We start from the raw sequence: 19879 nt of genomic DNA, 5'->3' as shown, positions 1-19879 counted from the left end.
TCACCGCCAACAAAAAACTCAAATAAATAGACTTTTCGACATAGATTGAGTATTATCAATAGAGTGTTAAAAGTTGATATTGAATTTTGAGGAATAAGGGAGAGAGGCCCCCTATCGATTATTGTTTGGAACGTAATTGACTAAGAATTTCAGTGATATTTACCTTATTTGAAATATTAATTCCTCTGATTTTCTCCAATTTGATATTACCTAATTATATTCTGCCAAATTAAACAATATATTTGTTTTTTTTACATAAGTCAGCTCTACAACAAACTAAAATATAATTATTTTTAATGAATATTAAAAATATGATTAAAAGATCCGGTTAAATACTAAAGAGTAAATTTTAGGTTTAGCAAACATAAAAATCATAATTATGTGTTATAACTATAGTTTGTATAATTGCGCTCCATAACAAACTTTATATTTGTTATGACTATTAATTTGTATATTTCGGTAAACATATACATAAACAATATGTATTTGGGTCTATTTGTATATTTTGGAATACAAATGGGTCCTACATCTGTATATTTTGGTATACAAATGGGTCATGCATTTGTATATTTTTGTTAAAAAATCTGTATTTGAGTCTATTCGTATATTTCGGTATACAAATGGGTCATGCATTTATATATTTCGGTATACAAATGGATCCTGCATTGGTATATTTTGATATACAAATGGGTCCTGCATTTGTATATTTCAGTTAAAAATCGGGTCCTGCATTTGTATATTTCGGTATACAAATGGGTCCTGCATTTGTATATTTCGGTATACAAATGGGTCCTGCATTTGTATATTTCGGTATACAAATGGGTCATGTATTTGTATATTTCGGTATACAAATGGGTCATGTGGCAAAAAACATGAAATGTTTACTGCGAATTACAAATAAAAGAAACTATGACTATAACATTCAATTTGAATTAATAATTTGCTATTTCATACAATTTTCCAGTACTAAAATATACAAAAAAATTCCCTTAAAAGGACACAAAAGTCCAGAAGCATCTATTAGGGTCTGTTTGGAAAGCAACTTGGTAATTGAAATTGGTGTAATTACTAGGGTAGTAATTACCAGCCTAGTAATTACACTGTCTAGTAATTACACTGACTTGTTTGTTTGGCACAGTGTAATTACACATGTCCTGTTTGGATGCCACAATGTAATTACACACGTTCTGTTTTGGATGCACAATTGCAATTATAAAATTATAATAAATTTTAAAATAAAAAATTAATTATTTAAAATTTATACTAGACAAATAAGAAACTTTATAAATGACATTAAATTAAATATTTAAGATATATATTCTTTTTTTGAAAATATATTAATTAATAAACATATTTTCTGTAACTACTATTATGAAAAAATAATTGATTTATATTTTTTCAAATTAATATATTTCAATTGAATTGATCGTAACAACTAAAAATATGAAGTTTCTACGAATATCGTAAAATGCATGTTTGATAAAAAGAATAATATATAAATAAAATGTCATAAATTATTAAATGTTTGAACAAAAATAATGATCTATTAAGTCTAATTAAAAAATGACGTGCAATGTAAATTCAATATTACTAAAACAAATGAAACTGAAAATATAACATAAGTTATAAATTCAAAACAAAAAATTTAACATAATACTCTTATAATAAATTTTAACATAGCAATAGGAGAACAAGAAGAAAATGAAATATAATAATATAAAATAAAAAATAAACTTTTACAAATTTTTAGAATAATAAAAATAAAAAAAGAACTTAAAATAATAGAAGTAAAAAATTTAAAACAAAAAAATAAAAATAGAAATAAAAAAAAAGAAATTAAAAAGTAATCAGGTGGTCAGCAATTCACAGTCTCTGCCTGTGAATTGTAGAATGTAATTACCTCCTGCCAATTACACTAATTACCTGCTGACCAAGTAATTATCTGTCCTTCCAAATAGGACAAGACAATGTAATTACATCCCTACACAAAATCCAATTGCCGGGTGTTCTTCCAAACAGGCCCTTAATAGCAAATCAATTTCAGTAGGAGGGAAAGAGAGGAAAACCAAGAAAAAAGAAACCAGTATCATCAGCGAGCCGTAGCCGGAGTTTCACTCTCGCCGTTTCCCCAAAAGAAGCGGTTGAACAGATCAAAATGGTCTCGTCGGCTATAGTGAACACATACCCACTCTCTAGCTATACATTTGGCACAAAAGAGCATAAAATGGAGAAGGATTCATCCGTTGCCGATCGCCTTGCTCGTATGAAAGTCAAGTACGTTCCTTTTGCTTTAACTTTCCTTTTGTTCTTCAAAATTTTCTCGTTGTTATGGCACTTGGACTAAGTGATTCCCTAAAACCCTAGATTAAACCCTTTCGGTACTTAATACTGTCCTGTTTATTTTGGACGCATCTCAATCTAATACTTAATTATTTGGATTAACAAATTAATAGGCGTTTAGACAATATTTGAATTGAAATTGATTTTGAACATGAATTTCATTTTGAAATGATGGTTTTGTGAAAGTTGTAGATTTCACTTAGAATACATCATCAACAAGAACATACACAGTGTAATCTCACAAGTAGGGTCTGGGGAGTGGGGAGGGTAGAGTGTATATAGATCTTGCCCCTATCTTGGGATGTAGAGAGACTGTTTTCGACGGACCTTAGACTCAATATTTTAGTATTGCACTTGAAATTCAGAGAAGTTCAGTATCACACTTAAGCATTTGCAAAAATACCTAAGTTTAGTATTCATGCCTAAACTGGTACTAAGGTTCTCTAGTACTCAACGTGTTCTACCTTATTTTTTATTAACAAACATCTAAGATAAGGTATTGTTTGCAGCTACATGAAGGAGGGAGTAAGGACAAGTGTTGAAGGAATTCTCTTGGTATGGTTCTCCATTCTTCATTTCAATTTTTAATGCTTCTATTCACGTTAGCTTTAATCTCACCCTTTTTGATACTACTGTCACTTTTTCCGAAGCCTCCCCCCCAATAAAAAAATAAAGAGAAGAAAAAACCTCGGGGGTGGATGTATATGTCTGGTTTTGTTCTAGATGCTGACTTATGTTCTGTGTGCTGCATCTTGTTGCTAGTTTATTATCACTTATAAAGCAGACAAGTTTTGTTTACAATGCACCTAGATGCAAATCTCAACGGGCAACATGAGAGAATAATTTTAGGATAATTTCCTGAAGTTTGAACTGAATTCCCTAAGCTCAAGTGGCTGTTTTTCAACTAATCTGCCGTATTTTCAAGTTATGGATATTGATTGTTACAAACATTACTAGGAGGGATAACATTAGGAAGGAGGATAGTCGGGACAAGGTGGAGTGATCTCCGTGGTGGAAAAGATGCCGGGAACGAGATTGAGATGGTTCGGGCATGTGAAGAGGTGGAACATAGATGCCTCATTGAGGAGGTGTGAGAGTGGCAGTGAAAGGTTTGGGGAGCGGTAGAAGAAGAATCGGGGAGAGGTGATTAGACATGATATGACAGATCTTCCGCTCACCGAGGGCATGATACTAGATAGGAGAAAGGGAGGTCGAAGATTTGGGTAGAAGGTTAGTAGGTAGTTAAGCGTTGTCTCTCTTATCTGTGGGTGAGCTTGGCGCTAGTTTAGAACACTTTATTTGCTTACCTTTCCCTTATCTGTCTCACTACTATTGTGTGTGTTCTTTTTTTACTTTGCTTATCTCTACTATTTTTTGTCGTCAATACTTTACTCGTCTTACGTGTTTTTCAACTTAGGTTTTCACTCTTGTTTTTTTTTGAAAAGTTTTCACTCTTGGATTTCTCAAACCTGTTTTAAAAATGCTTTTATCGAGCCGAGGGTCTTATAAAAAACAACCCCTCTACCTTACCTAAGGTAGGAGTAAGGTTTGCGTGCACCCCACCCTCCCCGGACCCGATTTATGGGATCACAGGTATGTTGTTGTTGTAATACTTTACCGAGGTAATGTCAGAAATTGTACAGCATGCCCGAAACCTGTTAGGGAAGAGTTAAGAAAGTATCTTGGAAATAATAATGAGATCAGACGCACATGCTTATTTTGATGATCAATGCCACCTTTTTCAAAATCTAAGAATGTGGGTGATGAATTTATTACTATATACAAGTATATGTTGACTTGTAGATAAATTTGGCTATTAGACAGAAGGAAAAAATGTCACGAGGTAAAAAGAAAAAGGAACAGACAGATACTCATTTTGTGGCTTCCCTTTCATGTCTAATAGCTGTTTGATTTCCAAAAGGTTCATTGGCATGCTCACGTCTTCATCTATCCTTCCACTCTCTTGAAATAACGAGCGTATATATCTAAATTATTTGCATTTTGATACCTCAATCTCGGCTAGTCATGACCTCATCTTTGCTCTTCTCAATGTTGACTAATGACTAACCTTGGTGTGCATATATTCAGTTTTACTTCCATTTATCCTAAAGCCTTTTGGAGTCGTTTGATTTTAAAAACAAGTTGCTCAATGATTGTAAAACATGGATTAATAATGTAGGGATTGGGAATCTCAAAAAAAAATAAAAAATGTAGGGGTTGTGATGCAAAGATTATTTTTTATCAGGTGTTTGGTTCATTGCATTGAAAATGAGATATGTAGTGTATAATTTAAATCATGTGTTTGGTCTTAAGTTAGATAATTTTTTGTTTCCAATTATACTCTTGGTCCTTGATGAAAGAGAAATGACCAAGGTATTAAAAAACTTTGGAGAGAAGGAAATTTTGTCAATTCGATTATTTTTCATGTGTAACTAATCAATGTAATGCTTATCCCACATAGGAAATGGTATATAATAAAACGATGATTCTTGTATAAGTTATACAATGATTATTATACCAAGAAAGAAAATAGAAACCAAACAGAGGAACAAACGTTGTACAGTTCTATACTATAACTACTTTATCCTATACTGCAAATTGGACGACCCCTTACTCTCTAAAGTATTTCTCCCTAGTTCAAGTGCTTTTGGTTGACACCTCCCTGGTTTCATCAATTAAGTGAATTGGCACAATATAATCAGCAAATAGCATAGACTACGAGATTTCATCTAGTATTGTGTTGGTTACCTCATCTATAATTAGGGTTAGCTTGTTTTTCCTTCCTCTGATATTATGACTTGGCAAATTTTGCAAAATGGTTGAATTGGACCTGTATTTATGCATGCTATCTTTTAGTTTAGAAGATCTATTTGGAGTTTCTAGGAAGGAGGAAGAATCTCCATCTGATGTTAATTAACCCGGAGAAAGCATATGATAGCATATCTGGTTATGCTAATTTTCAAAGTGCCACAAGTCTGGCACGAAGATTTTTGTTGCAGCTTTATGATGAGGGCTTGAGTCAGAAAATTGGACAAAACAAAGTGGAATCTGATTATTAAGAATAAGAAAGGGCTTGAACTATCAATGTGTATGGTATTGACTGTTGGGTGGCTTGGACCTCTAAGGCCTAGAATATCCACTAGGTGAATGCCATATTAATGTGGATGATAAGATAGATGTGTTATTATTATTATGCTAGCAGTAGCTTATTCTTCAATTTTATTATTATTATTGTAGTATTTTTCACTTTGGTTATCTTTACTATTTTTACTGTCATTACTTTTTGTTTTTCAATATTTTCATCATATCTTTTTGCTCGTGCATTTTTTTTTCCAAACCTGTCCTGAAAAATGATTTTCTTCACCCGAGGGTTTATGGGAAACATCTCTACCCCACCCTCCCTCGACCTCACTTGTGGGTCTACACTGGGTATGAGGTTGTTGTTTCTAAGATAGATGTGCGGTTATACAAAACTGGACCAGGTTAGAAATGTATAGAGGATGCAAGTGACATAGAGAGGATTAGTGAAAGAATATTACCTGAAATAGTTTCAACATATCCTAAGCAGACTTTGGGTCTGTGCCTGTGGATGCAATACTATAATGATTGAAATTATTAAGGTATAGAGTAGCAATTGCTGCAAAAGACGATAAATCAAGGTGGATTAGTTAAAAGCACAAAGGAAGTAAAGGATCTATAAAATTGCTCATTTTAGTTGGGATTGAGGTTAAGTTTTTATTATATTCACGGTTGGTTCAGTGTTATCTTTTGGTATTCTTAGTCTAGTTATAGATTTGCATGTCAATGCAGGGATGAATGTGAGTTTTAGATTATTTCTAGTTTTGAAGAACCTCTGTAGTAGAGAACAATGATACATAGGATTTATGTAATGTAACCTATCTATTTCAGAATTGAGGGATACTTGATGTTTAGAGAGTTATCTCCCAGTCTCCCACACTTCTTGAGTATTTTTGTACAGTTGGAAGAACTGGTGAACCGTGTGAGTTGGTTTGAATAAGAAGTATGTAGGACAGGTGGCTTGAGTACACCTTTTCATATATCAAGCCTTTTCTTCTCTTGGTAGTGACTCACCTTTTGAGCAGTTTTTTCCTTGTTGAGACTGCCGATGATTGATGCTATTTCCTTCATAGAGCTACTATTAGCAGGTCTCAGGATTTTGTGATGGGAAAAGAATGAATATACACGCTCATCAAATTAAGAATTTAAGATGACTTGTCAGCTGCTTTCTTTTCCTCCAAATCTCAAAAATACTAGCTCATACTATTGAAAATTTGAAATTGTGCAGTTTTTACATTTCATATAGATTCTGTAGAGATACATGGCAAAGGCCAAAGGGTACCGCATAGAAGATATGTGAAATTACTAATTTTTGGCACATAAATCATCCAGATCGGAGAAGTTTGTTTTATCAGATGAAAGACATAATATAATAATGAATTAATTAATAAACATTCAACCTTACCAGTTTAAAAATAAATAAATTAATTAATAAACATTAATAATTCAAAAAAGAAAAGGTTGGATGACACTCTGATTATCAAATGTTCAGATATCACTAATTGTGTGTAAAACTCACAGGTACAAGAACATAACCATCCTCATATTCTTCTTCTGCAAATTGGGAACACATTTTGCAAGCTCCCAGGTGGACGCCTAAAGCCAGGAGAAAATGGTGTGTTCTTGTCTTTATTTGTGACACATTGATTCTTATCATACTATTAAAAATTAAATTAAATTAAATTCTTATCATACTCTCTCCCTTTGTTTTTCTGTTAAGTTGTGAATTTCTTGTTAAGTTTCTATGTTTTTCTTCTCTCTTTCGTTATTTGCAGAAATCGAGGGTTTGAAAAGGAAACTCTCCAGCAAACTTGCTGCTAATCCTCCTGCCAATCAGCCAAATTGGAAGGTAATTTGGTGCCTGTTACACTGTTTAGTAGTCCCTCTGTTTTAATTTGTCTGTTTTACTTTTCATTTTTAGTCTATTTAAAAAAGAGCGTCTCTTTCCTAATTTGGAAACTCTTTAATTTCAACATCCCATGTAGGATGTTTAAGGCCACAAGATTAAAAGACATTTTGGTACATTATATAGATCTTTAGTTTAAGACCACAATATTTAAGAGTCTTTTTACTTTCTTAAATTTCGTGCCAAGTCAAACTAAGACAAACAAATTGAAACATAGTAGTTTTTTTTTTTTGTATAAGAGATATAGGGGTATGGAGGTATTCAGCACACTTTGTGTTGTATGGAAATAGTGATAAAAGAAACGAGGATTGGACATCTTTTTATGGTATAAGGTGAAAGTTCTCCACTGTCACGTCCCGAGCCTACACCCTGGGCAAGACTGGCACTTGAGAACCATTGCTGGCCCTAAGCGAATCCTTGGCCTGACTTAACTCTTAGCGGAAGGCTTACTGATAATAAAATCACTTTAAAAAGTAACTATAACTCAAATGATAAATTAGAATGTTTTAGAAATAAAAATTCAACTAGCCAAAGTGGCAACTCAAGTTTCAACATAAACAAAAGGAAATGAAAAGACTCATGAACTAATAATGTCTAACTATCTATGAAGTCTCTAATACTATGAGGGATGTCGGGACAAAACCCCCGATCATTCCAACAACTGAAATGACAAAACACACCAAAGGGATCCTCCGGAAGCAAGGAGACTCACCACCAACTCTGAAGCTTCAACTGGATCAACAAAGCGCTGGATACTGATCTTGGTTACCTGTATCTGCATCATAAAAGATGCAGGCCAAATGGCGTCAGTACATGGAATGTACAAGCATGTGAGGGGAAATCTAAACAAGAATAAGCTTGAACTGGAACTGAAAGGAACACTTACCTCGTCTCGACTTAACTCATCTCAATGTAAAGGAGTAATAAATCTGCAATAAAAAGAAAAAACTTGAAAACATGTAGATAACAACTCAGTGTATTGAAAGACACAATAATAACTTAGTTTTTGTATATGAAAATACAAGTAACTCTGTAGGAGATTCTCTAACCGACAACCATCACTATGACCTATGTGATGATACTACATCTCGCCCACGCTGCCAAAACTGTTCTATACCTTGCCGGGGTATAGAACTCCTCAACTAAATGGATCTATTAGTCTATGCTAAAAAACATTAAGGAATCATCTAAAAAGTATGACCCTTTCTACCCACGTTGGCTACATGGTTTATGGGGGCTGTGAGTTGTCTGAACTTTCCTCATATCGGTGCTTAATACTACTCCCAAATATAACTAGCTCATATGTTAAAAACATAACTCTTTCTGTGTTTTGAGATTATTACTCAAAAATCTTTCTCTTAAAAGAGATGGTACTCAAACTGCTCAAAACTCTTTTGGAAATCTCAGTTTCCTCTCATCTTAAACATAAAAACATTACTCTTGGGAATACTTAGTTTCCATATATCATTTTAAAGAAAATGAACTCAGCTCTACTCTTTCTCAACTCAGTGCTCAAGTCTATAAAACAAGTTTTAAAACAATTTGTAAAAAGACTTCTTAAAATAGGGTTCATGCCGAATTATGGACGTGAACGACTCAATTCAAGGTTTTTAATAACCATGCATAGAACTCAATACTTGGAGCTTAACAACTCCAAAACTCAAGGAGTCAATGATACTACTCATCTCAAGAATGCTCGACTCGGAGGGTTCATGTAGAATTATGAGCATGAACTACTCAACTCAAGGATTCAATGATACTTCTCATCTCAAGACTGCTCGACTCATAGGGTTCATGCGGAATTATGGGCATGAATGAACTACTCAACTCAAGGACCTTCATAGGTAACATGTAGTAATCCCATGATTAGGAATATAATCTCAAAAGGATTAGAAACTCAATAATCAAGACTTAGAACTTGAAGATGCTACTCCTCAAATATTCTCAAATTATGGAGTTCAAAGCGGAATTTATGGGCATGAACGACTTGACTCAAGGATCTCAATGATAAAGTAGACTCATGAATACATTTTCCTCATTCTCATACTCACTTACTCGAGTCTTGAAACAATTCACAAGTAGTTGTAGAAGACTTCTCAAAAAGACTCAAAAGGGACTTTCTCAAAATGTTCGAAGGAACTCTCAAGGCTTAACTCTTAACTCTACCTTGAATTTGAATTATGAATTCAAGGTTATGATTCATGTTATGAATGATTTCTAGGTGTTTAGAAGTAGTTTAGAGTGTTTAGAATCGATAGGGTTTGAAGGTACCCTTTTAAAGGATTCAAACGGGCAAAACGACGAAGAAGGGGTGGGGGCAGGCGACCCTGGCGCACTGAGTGGCGTAGGGCGCCAACCCTCTACTTACAGAGGTGTGGTTGGGGCGCACTGGCTGGCGCAGGGCACCAACCCAGAAAACCCCGACGACTTTTCTTTCTCGTTTTCTAATCCTAACTCACCTAGAATCGAATGGTTTCTTCCCTAATCACTTAGATTCGAATACCCAACCAAAGTACACAAGAATCTACACAAAAAACTCTTAAAATCCATACAATTATCTCAAGAACTCATCGAAACCCCAACAATCAAGATTACGAAAGGAATTTCAAGAAAACACTTCAAGAACTCAAATTCTTCAACTTTAAGAACGAATTTGTACGGAAAATAACATGATTGACGTGTGGGTGAATGAACCCAACACTATGAGAACTTACATACCTCTTAGGATAAAATCCTTGGCGAAAACCCCTCGAAGATCGTAAGAATCTTGATCGTCTTGAACCTTCCCTCTTTTCTCTTCTTGAACTCTCTTCTAAAACCCTATGTGTTTTGGATTTATGAAAAACTGACCCAAATCAGATTTGTCCCCAAAATATTACTAAAATTCGTTTTAAGCTGATTGAGTAAGGAAAAGACCAAAATACCCCTCCTTAGTTCGGATGGAAAGACCCTATCTAGAGAGGCTGCACTCAAACGGTCATATCTCCCTCATCCGAGCTTGAAATTTAGCAAACTCGGTGGCGTTGGAAAGAGAACTCGGAGATCTTTCATTTGATACCTTAAGGGTCTCCTAACTCATCATGTGCTAAAAGTTATGGTCGTTTGAAGTTGACCCAAAACTTAGAAGAACCTAGGAATGGCTTGAATGAATTTCTCTTTAGTTCTTTTGGAACTCAAGGTGCTACATCTAGTGACCTTAACACTTAAGAAAATTTAAATTCCTCGTTAAAATCCTACTCACAACGAAGGATGGTTCGAGTCTTAGCTCAAAAAATTTCTAGGGTGTTATAGCCACATGGTTAATTTTGAAGTACAATTTGTATAGTTGAATATATAGGTGTTAAATGGGCTGGCTGGTTCAAATAGACTAAGAGCGTGTTTGGATTGACTTAAAGTTGGTCAAACTTACTTTTAAGTCAATTTTAGCTTTTGAGAATGTTTGACAAAGTTGAAAATAACTTAAAATAAGTTAAAAATGACTTAACAAAAGTTAAAAGTTAAAAGTAGGTACTCCCCTACTTCTCATTTTTTAACTTAAAAGTTACTGAAGTTTGACTTTATAAAAACAACTTTAAAAACAACTTTTTTTAAGTTAATCCAAACGGGCTATAAGTTGATAAATAACCTGGCCAAAAGTTACCTGGGCTGAAATGGGATAAAAAGTGTATCAAAAGCCAACCTGCCCAATTATTACTTGGCTTTATTTGTTCTTTTATGAGGTATAACTCTCTCTCTCTCTTTCTCTTTCTCTTTTGAAATATAAATAAATTCACCTCCCTATGATGTGGCATTTGTAAATGCAGATAGGTGAGTGCGTGGCCACCTGGTGGAGGCCAAACTTTGAAACCATAATGTATCCATACTGTCCTCCACACATAACAAAACCTAAGGTACAGTAGTATAAAGTTTTTTTGATTGACTGATCTATCCCGTTGTTTCATATTTGCCTGATTTAATTGGCTCTTTGAATGTCGTGCAGGAGTGTAAGAAGCTCTACCTTGTTCACTTATCTGAAAGAGAGTACTTTGCTGTCCCCAAAAATCTTAAACTTCTTGCTGTGCCATTGTTTGAGCTTTATGACAATGTTCAGGTATAGAATGATTTATGGTTTCTCTGTTGCCTCCTATTCTGTTCTTTCAAGTTAGTTTGCATATAAGAACACTGTGATCAAAGGTTCCTTTACAGGATTGTGTTATCTGGTGTAATCTTCCAACAGCGAGTACTATTCATATATGCGACCATCTTTATAATATTTTCTCATCATACTGATGCTCTCCCTAAATTCATGGCAGAGATATGGACCTGTAATATCTACAATTCCTCAACAGCTTTCCAGATTGCAGTTCAACATGATCCATCAATAGATAGTAGATGGACATTCAAGTTCTCCTCCAGGATAAAAATGGCATCAAAATGATTTGGTGTGGTTCCCATAGTTTGAGGGTGACTGAGGCCTACTCCATGTAATCTTATAGCATAAACTTATACATGTATATGTGTATTTAAAAATTCTAATTGCCCATACATATATAGCTTCTGCTTTGAAAACACATAGATACATACACATACAGTTGACTACAAATAAAATTACACTCTGATACTTCATTCGTGGGATTTTAGCCACTGCATCCCTATTCCAGAGTTAGAGATCAATGAAAGCTCATTCAACAGAATCATAAGCTTTCTGTAGGTCCATCTTAATCATACTTGTGAGAGCACAAGTGCCATTATTGTATAATCTCCAATTCTCTTCTCTGGGATGAACCCTGTATGTGAATAATTTCTGATCTGAGGTGTAATGCTCTTTATTCTAGATGTTTTAACACCTTTGAGATCAACTAATATATCATAATTGACCAATCCTTTTATATGAAAGAGGGCATTAAGTCCATCTAGCTCAGAAACTTTATCATCTCCTCAAATATCTTTCATCTCTACACAAATCTATTTGTTGCCATTACTCACTGCTGGTAAAGATTGAGTAAAATTGAAGAATCTCACTGCTAGTTTTTTGCCTCATAATACTGGAGCAATCAATCAAATTAATATGTTTATTCATCAAGTACCTTCTCAGTTCCTTCTTCTTATACCTACCTTTTATTGGTACTAACCAACTCACATAGTTTGTGTAGTTACGTTGTTCCCCTGGACTCAACACTTGTTCTTCGATTACAATGTAGCATAGTATTTGCTGGTTGTAATTTGGTTATTCTCTTGAATCTGTTTCAGCATTTTAGTGTAAGCTTGTATCTTCCCTTTTGACTTGACTGCAGTTTACCATTCCTATTGTGCTTTAATTTCACCCATCTTTCAGTCATGTGTTGCACTAGTGGTGTCTGAGTTAGCAGCACATTATGCGTTTGATTATTTGAATGAGTAGCTGCAATTAAAGGCTCAAAAGAACTTAAGAGCCTAGAATGTGGGAGCAACTTCAGAAGTTCCTAGAAGCAGGGGGGTTACAGTTTAGCTAGTGATAAATGATAATCAAGATAATTTCATGGAATGTGAGAGGCCTGAATCAGGCAAATAAAAGGTGTGTAATCAAGAATCTAAACCAAGGGTGGAAGACTGATGTTTATTGCTTCCAAGAGACCAAGATTGAAGGGAATGTGAAAAACATTATTAAAGATTTATGGGCAAACAGAGGAGTGGAATTTTGTCAACTTGAAGCTAGTGGTACTAGAGGGGGCATCCTAATTTTTTGGGATGGGAAAGCTTGGACAGGGGAGGTTAGCAGTGTGGGAGCTTACTTTCTATCCTGCAAGTTCGCAAGTAAAAGTCTTGGCTTCACCTGGGTACTTACTGGCATCTATGCTCCAAATAGTAGAGAAGAAAGAGAAGAAGTTTGGTGGGAAGTTGGGTCAGCTAGAGGTCTGTTCAACGGCCCTTGGGTAGTTTGTGGGGATTTCAACACAGTTAGATTCCCCTCTGAGAAGAAAAATTGTTCAAGGATTTTTCTTACCATCTTAACTAGCTTATTGTGGTCTAGAACTTTTACATGTTCATAAAGATACATCCAGTCTCCATTGCCTAGAGTTTTGTCCATTCTGCTAATTACCTTGCCAACCCCTAATTTACTCTTGTTTCTTTCTACTGGAGCAATCAAATTAAAATGTTTATTCATCAAATACCTTCTCAGTTCCTTCTTCTTATACCTTCCTTTTATTGATACTAACCAACTCATATAGTTCCCCCAGACTCAACACTTGTTCTTCGATTTGCAATGTAGCATAGTATTTGCTGGTTGTAATTTGGTTATGCTCTTGAATCTATTTCAGCATGTCAGTGGAAGCTTGTATCTTCCCTTTTGACTTGACTGCAGTTTACAAAGTCCTATTGTGCTTTAATTTCACCCGTCTTTCAGTCATGTGTTGCACTAGTGGTGTCTGAGTTAGCAGCACATTATGCGTTTGATTATTTGAATGTGTAGCAGCAATTCCCTTTGTTGGTAGTATGGAGAATTCTTGATCCATGTTTGCAATATTACTAGGCCCCATATCCCTAGATATTGTTGTTGGGTTTTAGGCCTTTTTCCCTTCCTATGTGGCTAAATAAAAGTCCAAGATTTTGGGTCTTCTTCCTTTTCTTTGTGGATAAATTTAGCCCAAATTTGACTAGCCCACCTTTGCCCATAAGCCCAATATTATGGTGCATATGTAAGACTTTTTTTTAGGTCTTATTTTAGATGAATCACAAGAATTAGATCAGTAGCCATATAGAGAGAATTGTGAGAGAGTGCAGATTTTCGCACAAACCCTAGCAACAAATTTCAAATCGCGATTCTTGCTTCATTTATTATCCGATTAAGCTGATTTTTGGACAGCTTGTTCCTTTCAACTTGATCTTTGATTAGGAACTGAGAGAGGATGATTTGGAGTTCTGTAGCTCCAGATTTTTACTCGTGAACAGTAGCTGCGTATTGGGTGTTTTAGCTCATTTTATTTCTCTAGTTTTTGGTGTTATTTTATAGTTGTGTTGCTCATTGTTTGACACTTTATTGGTGACCATTTTGGAGAACACTTTTGTAACTCTTGTTGATTTTGGTGGAGCTTTGGCCTTGTGGTTTTTACTCTTCACACCGAAGAGGTTTTCCACGTTAAACTTTGGTGTCTTGTGTGTTGATTTATTTGCTTCCCAAACAGTTTTGTTCTTGCATTATTTTGTCTTCTCTTCCTTCAAATAGAAGGGAAGGTTTTGACTTGGGTTTTCTTTCGCTATTGCCTTGTCGTGCACATTTATTTTGTGCTTGCCTTTCCCAACAATTGTTCCCTCGGATGGTCTTGTAAAGTTTTTGCAAAAAAGGTTTTCGAAACTCATATCACTAAAAAAATTATGTACTAACATATACGAAAATTTGAGAAAATAGTCTAATTCCTGTTAGTAGCCCCTAACTGTTAAAAAAGTGTCGTGAATCTAGTGAGATTATATGTATTGTTTCCCTAGGTCATTACAGAAGGTTTTGTAAAAATTTTTGCAAAAAGGTTCCTGAAATTTATATCACCAAAAAATTCATGTACGTTATACACAAAAATTTGAGAAAATCACCTACTTTCTTTTGAGTGGTCCTTAAACTCTAAAAGTGTGGCATCAACCATGGTGAGATTAAAAGTATTGTTCTCCCAAGTCATTACAGAGGATCTTATAAAGTTCTGCAAAAAAAAAAGAGTGCCCAAAATTCGTATCATCAAGAGCTTTAGGTAGTAACTCACACGAAAAATATATATGAGAAAATCGGCTAATTCTCGTTGAGTGACCCTAATTGTTAAAAAAGCGACATGAATCATGGTGAAGCAATAGGTATTGTTCCCCTAGGTCATTAAGGAGGCTCTGTAAAGTTCTTGCAAAATAATTTCTTGAAATTCATATCACCAAAAATATCATGTACTAACACACATGAAAAATTGAGAAAATTATCTAATTCTTGTTGAGCGGCCTCTAAATGCTTACAAAGTGTCATGAATCATGGTTAGACTATAAATAGTATTCTCCCAAGTTATTATAGAGGGTCTTGTAAAGTTTTTGTCAAAAAAGTGCCCGAAATTCATATCACCAAAAACTTCATGTACTAAAAAACACAAAAACTAAAAAAATCTCCTAATTCTTGTTGAGTGGTCTTAAATGCTAAAAAAATGGTGTGAATCATGGTGAGGCTGCATGTATTGTTCCCCCAGGTCATTAAGAATGGTCTTGTAAAGTTTTTGCAAGAAAATTTACAAAATTCATATCACTGAAAAATTCATGTACTAACACACGAAAAATTGAGAAAACCATCTAATTTTTGTTGGGTGGCCCCTAAATGCTAATAAAGTGGTGTAAATCATAGTGAGACTATTGTTCTCCAAGGTCATTATGGAGGGTCCTGTAAAGATATTGCTAAAAAAGTGTCCAAAATTTGTATCACCAAAACGTTCATGTACTAACTCACATGAAAAAAATGAGAAAATCGCCTAATTCCTGTTGAGTGGTCCCTAAATGTTAAAAAAATGGCATGATCATAGTGACACTATACGTATTGTTTCCCCAGGTCCTGTAAAGTTTTGGCAAAAGAAATTCTCAAAATCCATATCACCAAAAAATTCATGTAATAAACACGAATAATTGAGAAAATCGCTTAAATCCTATTGAGTGACCTCTAAATGCTACAAAGTGGTGTGAATCAAAGTTATGCTATAGGCATTGTCCTCCCAAGTCATTATGGAGGGTCTTGTAAAGTTTTTGCAAAAAAAGTGTCAGAAATCCATATCACTAAAACTTCATGTTATGTTAAGTTTGGGTTTTTGGTCAAGTTCAAACAACCACATCCCCCATAAACCATATAGCCATCATGGGTAGAAAAGGGTCATACTTTTTTTGATGCTTGCTTAGTGCTTTTTAGCATAGACTAGTGGATTTACTTAGTGGTCAGGTTCTATACCCTCGGCAAGGTATAGGACGACCATGGCAGCATGAGGCAAAATGTTGTATCATCACAATAGCTCTTACGTGATGGTTGTCGGTTAGAGAAATTCCCACAGAAGTATTTGTATTTTTATATACACAATTTAATTGTATTTTTACATACATTTCAGAGTTATATTATTTCTTTGCGTACACACAGAGTATTATTGTATTTCCAAATACACAGAGTTGACATCCATGTTTTAAAAAGTTTTTCTTTATATTGCACTTGTTTTATATTGCTTTATATTGAATTGAGTTCAGTTAAGTTGAGTTGAGTTGAGCCACGTAAGTTCTTCAGTTCCTTTCAAGCTCATGTCTTCTTTTAGAATTCCCCTCGCTTACTCGTACATTCAATGTACTGATGCCATTTGGCCTGCATCTTTTAATGATGAAGACACATGTAACCTGGATCAACATCTAGCGCATCGTTGATTCTAGTTGAGCTCCAGAGTTTGTTGGTGAGCATCATTGCTTCCGGAGGACCCCATTTTATTGCTTTTAGTAGTTTTAGTTCATTAGGATGTCGTGGGTCTTGTCCCGACATCCATCTCAGTTGTTTAGAGGCTTCATAGATAGTCAGATGTCAGTTCTTTAGTCTTTTCATTTTCATTATCTTAGTTGAGACTTGTGGTTGCCTTATTGGCAAGTTGAATGTTTTCTTTATAATATTCTAAGTTTTTATATGAGCTATCTTTGATAAGTTAAGTCTTCCGCTGAGTAAGTAAGCCAGGCCAAGGGTTCACTTGGGGCCAGCAATGGTTCTCGAATGCCAGCCATGTCCGGGGTGTAGGCTCGGGGCGTGACAAACTTGGTATCAGAGCATAAAGTTCAAGAGTCCTAGGGAGTCTATGAAGCCGTGTCTGTAGAGTCCTAGTTATTAGTGTAAAGCGTGCCACATCTATAATTAAGAGGCTGCGACACTTAGGAATTATCTCATTTTTTTTCACTCATTTCGTACGATAGAGTTCATCTCTATACAATTTTTTTCTAACTCGTGCTTGCGCATAACCGATTGTGAGTTGGGATGTTTTTTAGAGTGCTTTCATGGGGCGTTTCTTTCCTTTTAAGCTAACAGATGGTACGAGAATTCCTTACCCTTAAGCAGGAATCTATGGGTGTTTATGAGTATAGTCTGAGGTTCACACAACTTTCCCGCTATGCTCCAGAGATGGTTGCTGACATGAGGAGCATAATGAGTTTATTTGTTGCTGGGTTGTCTCGTCCGTCAAGTAAGGAAGGCAAGATAATTAGATAACTATGCTGATAGGGGATATGGACATAACATGTCTGATGATCCATGTGCAACAAGTTGAGGAGGACAAGCTAAGGGATAGAGAAACGTTTAAGGATAAGAGAGCTAAGACAAGGAATGTGTCCGGGCAGCGGAAGAGTAATGCCAACCGGTCATCTTTCCAACAGAAATAGAAGGGACCTGCTCTATCATCTGCTAGTGCGCCTGCACCAAAGAACAAAAGTGAGTACAATAGTCAGAATTTCAGAGCCAAACCTACCTATTCTTAGGGTAGTATGGCTCAAGGGGGTAGTAAGCCTCCTGCATGTGCTAAGTGTGGTAGGAACCACTCAGGGATGTGTCGTGATGGCTCCACTGGTTACTTCAAGTGTGGCCATAATGGTCATTTCATGCGAGATTTTCCAAAGAACAAGTAGGGTAATGGTAATGGGGGTAATAGAGCCCAGTCTTCTTCAGTTGCTCCACCAGACAAAGCTGCACCTAGAGGGGCTACTTTTGGTACTGGCGGAGGAGCAAACTGCCTATATGCCGTCACTAGTCGCCAAGAGCAAGATGACTCACCAGATGTTGTAACTGGTATGATCCGAGTCTTTAACTTTAATGTTTAGGCTTTGGTAGACCCAGTAGCGAGTTTATCCTTTGTAACTCCGTATGTTGCGATTAATTTTAATGTTATTCCTGAGCAACTTAGTGAACCCTTTAGTGTTTCTACACTTGTTGGTGAGTCTATTCTAGCAGAGAGAGTCTATCGTGGTTGTCCCATTTTCGTCAATCATAAGAGTACTATGGATGATTTAGTTGAGTTAGACATGATATATTTTGATGTCATTCTTGGTATGGACTGGCTTCATGCCTATTATGCCTCAGTTGATTGTAGAACTCGAGTTGTCAAGTTTCAGTTTCCAAATGAGCCAGTCTTAGAGTGGAAAAGTAGTTTAGCAGTGCCTAATGGTCGTTTCATTTCGTACCTTAAGGCAATGAAGTTAGTTTCCAAGGGGTGTGTCTATAACTTAATCCGAGTTAATGACTCTAGTGTTGAGATACCTCTTATTCAGTCAGTTTCAGTAGTAAAAGAGTTTCCAGAAGTCTTCCCAGATGATCTTCCCGGAGTTCCTCCTGAGAGAGAGATAGACTTTGGTATAAACATTCTTCCAAATACTCGTCCCATATCTATTCCGCCATATAGAATGGCACCAACAGAGTTGAAAAAGCTTAAATAACAATTGAAAGATCTCCTAGATAAGGGCTTTATTTGATTAAATGTCTCACCTTGGGGCGCTCCGATCTTGTTTTTGAGAAAGAATGATGGTTCCCTTAGGATGTGTATAGATTACCGCCAGTTGAACAAGGTTACCATCAAGAATAAGTATCCTCTTCTGAGAATTGATGATCTTTTCAATCAACTTCAGGGTCCCACCTGTTTCTCTAAGATAGACCTCAGATCTGGCTACCATCAGTTAAGAGTAAGGGAATGTGATATTCCAAAGACAACTTTTCCGGACCCGTTATGGTCATTCTAAGTTCTGGTCATGTCGTCGGTTTAACTAATGCGCCTGCAGCGTTTATGGACCTTATGAATAGAGTATTCAAACTTTGTTCATTGATGACGTACTAATCTATTCGAGGAGTGAGAAAGATCATACTAGCCATCTCAGAATAGTTCTCCAAACTTTAAAGGATAGAGAGTTATATGCCAAGTTCTCTAATTGTGAGTTTTGGCTTGAGTCTGTGGCATTCTTAGGCCACATTGTGTCCGGAGAGGGAATTAAAATTGATACCCAAAAAATAGAGCAGTGCAGAATTGGCCTAGACCCATATCTCCAACTGATATTAGGAGTTTCTTGGGTTTGGCTGGCTATTATAGAAGGTTTGTAGAGGGGTTCTCATTCTATTTCATCCCCTTTGACCAAGTTTGACTCAGAAGACAATTAAGTTTCAATGGTCTGAAGCTTGTGAGAAAAGCTTTCAGGAATTGAAAAAGAGGTTGACTACTGCCCAGTGTTAACCTTACCAGAAGGCATGCAAGGCTTTGTTGTGTACTGTGATACGTCTAGAGTTGGTTTGGGTTGTGTGTTAATGCAGAATGGAAAAGTTATAGCTTATGCCTCCAAACAGTTGAAAGTTCATGAGAAGAATTACCCAACCCATGATATAGAATTGGCTACCGCAGTATTTGCTTTGAAAATATAGCGCCATTATCATTATGGTGTTCATGTGGATGTGTTCACCGATCACAAGAGTCTTCAGTATGTGTTTACTCAGAAAGAGCTTAATCTCAGACAAAGGAGGTGGTTAGAATTACTCAAGGATTATGACATGAGTATTCTTTATCACCTAGGTAAACCTAATGTTGTTACTGATGC

At 35.7% G+C, this 19879-nt stretch overlaps 1 protein-coding gene across 1 annotated transcript; it reads left to right on the top strand.

Moving 5' to 3' along the window:
- The first annotated feature begins 2031 nt into the window (after positions 1-2031).
- LOC102584072 (pre-mRNA cleavage factor Im 25 kDa subunit 2-like) lies at positions 2032-11997 on the top strand. Its single transcript, XM_006367501.2, has 7 exons — positions 2032-2274; positions 2850-2895; positions 6940-7033; positions 7194-7267; positions 11128-11214; positions 11304-11414; positions 11617-11997. The coding sequence occupies exons 1-7, from the start codon at positions 2156-2158 to the stop codon at positions 11686-11688; spliced, it is 603 nt and encodes a 200-aa protein (XP_006367563.1). The 5' UTR covers positions 2032-2155; the 3' UTR covers positions 11689-11997.
- Positions 11998-19879: the final 7882 nt, after the last annotated feature.

Source organism: Solanum tuberosum, unplaced genomic scaffold (assembly GCF_000226075.1).
Source record: "Solanum tuberosum cultivar DM 1-3 516 R44 unplaced genomic scaffold, SolTub_3.0 scf00808, whole genome shotgun sequence".
NCBI classification, from domain to species: Eukaryota; Viridiplantae; Streptophyta; class Magnoliopsida; order Solanales; family Solanaceae; genus Solanum; species Solanum tuberosum.
Note: the sequence above shows the minus strand (reverse complement) of the source record. Positions and strands in the feature narration are given on the sequence as shown.